Source organism: Juglans microcarpa x Juglans regia, chromosome 1D (assembly GCF_004785595.1).
Source record: "Juglans microcarpa x Juglans regia isolate MS1-56 chromosome 1D, Jm3101_v1.0, whole genome shotgun sequence".
In the NCBI taxonomy this organism is placed as follows: Eukaryota; Viridiplantae; Streptophyta; class Magnoliopsida; order Fagales; family Juglandaceae; genus Juglans; species Juglans microcarpa x Juglans regia.
In genome coordinates, this window is record NC_054594.1 from 23,870,902 (window position 1) to 23,874,762 (window position 3,861).

General features: G+C 36.8%; 1 protein-coding gene across 1 annotated transcript; it reads right to left on the reverse strand.

Annotated features, from left to right (window-relative positions):
- Nucleotides 1-2,519: 2,519 nt before the first annotated feature.
- LOC121244487 (glutathione S-transferase T3-like) lies at nucleotides 2,520-3,324 on the reverse strand. The gene is made up of 2 exons (XM_041142607.1): nucleotides 2,887-3,324; nucleotides 2,520-2,804 (listed from the first exon to the last, which is right to left on the reverse strand). The coding sequence occupies exons 1-2, from the start codon at nucleotides 3,322-3,324 to the stop codon at nucleotides 2,520-2,522; spliced, it is 723 nt and encodes a 240-aa protein (XP_040998541.1).
- Between the last annotated feature and the right edge of the window lie 537 nt (nucleotides 3,325-3,861).

Here is a 3,861-nt window from a genome sequence, read left to right on the forward strand (position 1 = left end):
TAAACGCCGGGATATGACTCAATTACCGGCATATAATTAATATAGTTGCGGCGTTTGTTCAAACGCCACCAAAGCTGTCTATTTTTACTAGCGCAACAATATGAATGCCGGAAACTTCAATTATTTACCTACATAAAAATTAAGCACCGGCAATAATATAATTTTACCGGCGCATAAACAATAGCCAAAAATATAAATGCTGGCAATTCTCAATTTTTTTGTAGCACGCATTCACACTGAAAAAAAATCAAGATGCTACAATGAGAATCATGGATGATTCTTCTCAACAAACAGACTCACCACCAGGTTTTGATCTCAATAAATGTAGGATTTTTATATGGGTCATATTCCCAAAATTCATTACGAGCTTGGTGGAGTTCTTAATTCCTAAGTACTACCAAGCAAGAGACAGACCCAATATAATATAATGTTCCACGTACAAGCTATGAAAACAAGCATCCTACCAGCAATTCGGCATGGCCTCTATTTATCTCAAACTCTAAAGACTCAGGTTGTGTTTGATCAAGGTCAACATATCTCAAACCAATCATTGATGGGCTCTACTACATTTTTAACTTCTCATAAAAATATTAAAACTGCTATATGTGAGTCTCAAACTCTACTACATTTATATCAGTCTCAAGCTCTGAAGACTCAGGTATTGGCTTTTGATTTGATCAGGATACAGAAATTGCATATACCCCTACGTTCCAAATGTGAGAACTGCTATATGTGTCAATCTGGATGTAGATCGAATCATTATATTATTATACCATGTCCTATACATGTAACGGTGAAATCACCAATTTTGTGTGTAGTTATTTTGGTCATTTCCTTTGACTTGGGATGGATATGTAACGCTGAGGCCAAGCACGAAGCTTGTGTTCAATTTTTTTTATGGAGTTAATATGTATTAAAGCCCAGATTAGATTTAATTAGTAATTTTGGAAATAGGTAACAGGTCCAATATTTATTATGATGGAATATGAATTTTTATTGGACTTGCTAATTATGTTAAATTTTGTTAATACTTTATGGACCAAGTGAAATTGATGAGTTGAGGCCCATCAAATATTTACAACATACTCAACTCATAAAAATACAAACAAGCCAGTTAAAGAGATTATTTGGACCGCTTTAACCTGTCAAACCCATTTTTGTTATGTTCATACAACGTCTAGATGTGACCAAAATATTTCAAAATGGACCCAAAGCCCACAAGTTAAAGCTGAAAGGAATGCCTTAGACACGTCTATGACCCATGCATGTTGATCTCTCCCTTATTCTCACGAATTTCGGCGCCACCCCCCCCCCCCCCCCAATACTATAGCACGAAACAAAAGACTCCCAGCAAACTAGGGTTGTTGCACCACTGTAGAATAGCCCACTACCAAGATCCTCCACATAGCCACTCCACACCAAAGCCACCGCATGTGAGTCCTTTCAAGTAGCAACTCCACCCCATCTCGTGGGCAAAGCAGCCCCGAACGGAAAACCCAAAGTGTCGAGATCACCCCTGCACGACGGAAGCCACTGCCCCCCACTATACATCACCACCCCCATCTCATGATATTGCACCCTCACGGTCTCCCCACAGCCCACAACTCTCTGTTACGTCCCGCAACATCGTTAACCCAGTACACCACCGCTGTAACACACCTGCTCAGCCATCGTGAACCCACCACGATTAACACAACCGAGAGCCACAACCCTTAGTTTAACACCTAAGAGCATTGGCATTGGATTGGCTATTTTACTCTTCAAATTTTGAAGAATATGTAACTTTTTCACTTTTAGCTACTCATTCAAAACTTAAAGTCTACATTGGATTAGTCATCACACTCTCTATAATAATAAAATATTATTATTTTTTATTTTTATATTTTTATAATTAATATTTATTTTTTAATTAATTCAATTTTCATAACCTCCTATAATGTCCAACAATCATATTCATTTTCATTTTCACAATCCAATAAACAAAATTTTGAAACACGATATCAATATTTTCAAAATAATTCCATCGATCTTCAATGCAACCAAGCCAATTCTCACAAACATCATCACTGACTAATGCAAAATAAGAATAATGAATAGGGTGGTAACCAACATATAAAACTATGAACATCACACCCATATTTTTTATCCAAAATAACAAAAAGCCACAAAATAATCATGGGCTACAACCCCAAGACAAATACAACCACAATATACAAAACAACTCCAAAAGGCTACACATCTTCAAAAGATGAAGATAGAGATGGAGATGAAAATCGCTTCCTGGATTTCTCAAAAACCTCTTGTTGAAGATTCAAGAAATACTCTCATTGCATTCCATTCATGCCAGCAAGATCCATTTTCATTATCTCTATATCGATCTTCCAATTCTCCGTATCATTTCTCCTTTTTTTCTCCGCTAGTAATTGAGCCCTATCAGCATCTAATTTACTGGTCACTTGCCTTCTTTCAGACATGAAGACAACTCTATCATTTGTCATGCAATTTAAGGCCTCAACAAATTATGAATTGTAAGATTCTGCAGCCTTCCTTTTTCTCTCCCTTTCTTTTTCAGCCTTCTTGCCTAGAGGTCTCTCAAAAAAGACCTCTACGTTGTCATCTATCGCGTCGTCTCCTAGTGGAGTCGACTCTGCCATAGCAGGGCGTTTTCCATGTGGTTTCCTTATCGTAGACAACATGGACACGTGTTGTTGCCATTTTGGTTGGTGTCTCAATAGACACCAACAATGTTCCATGTTGTATGTGGCCTTCTCAATCTCTCTATACATGATTTTAGCTCTTTCAATCTAAATATGCGAATGTAACAAGAATGTGAGAATAGAATTTCAGCAAGAAGATGTAAAATGAAATTATGTTAGAAACTCATACCTTGTCCTGCTCTATCGCACCACTTGGATGCAAAGATTCTACTTGAGCCACAGCAGCACAAAATTTATTTGTGCATTTTTGGATCACCGACCATCGATTGGTCAATGACCCCCTAGAACGATTTCCCATGCTAGTATTTTTATGCTCATTATAATAATTGATAATTCTCTCCCACATTTGAGAATATTTTTGATCCGTCCCCTGTATAGCATCCATGCTAATATTGAGCCAAGCCGACATGAGGAGATTGTCCTCCTCTACGGTGAAAGACACACCTTGTTGTGTTTTCTTACTAGGTGGCCTTTTTTCAACTTCCAATAGTGTTGCTTGGAGTCCAACATTATCATGGCTACTAGTCATTACGATTGTGGATCTCCCTTGTTCACCACTTTGCAATAGAGTGGTGAAGAAGAGATCTTCATCAAATGTGGTGTCCATCCCTGATTCAAGTATAATTGTAAAAAATAGGGCTAGAATCATAAACACTGCTATTGAACAGCAACCACAATCTCAAGTATTCACACATAATCTCATGCAAGCAGGTCTAATCAAACAATTGCTTAAAAACAACACTTCCTTTAAAAAAAAAATAGGTATATTAAACATTAGAAGCAGGGCTAACATTTACAAACAAAAATAGATATAAAGTTTTAGCACTGACCCATCTCTAAACATTTCTTTTCTACATGAGGGAAGGAAGTCTTAATGGCTTTTCTACATGAGTCTTTTAACTGTTAATATTAATTATTATTTTGTTGCTACTCACTCCTACAGTTTACATATAGTGTAAATAGATGAGCATCTTGGTTTATATGCCAACCCTGTTATTCTGCGATTTTTAGTGGATTTCTAGGGATAGATTCATTTTTCTAGGTCCAAAGTCTACTTTGAGATAAGTTTTTGTAAAGTCTTTTGAGAAAGTATAGAGAGTTACGATAGTTGGAAGACTAGTGATAATATCAATGACAAGTTGCA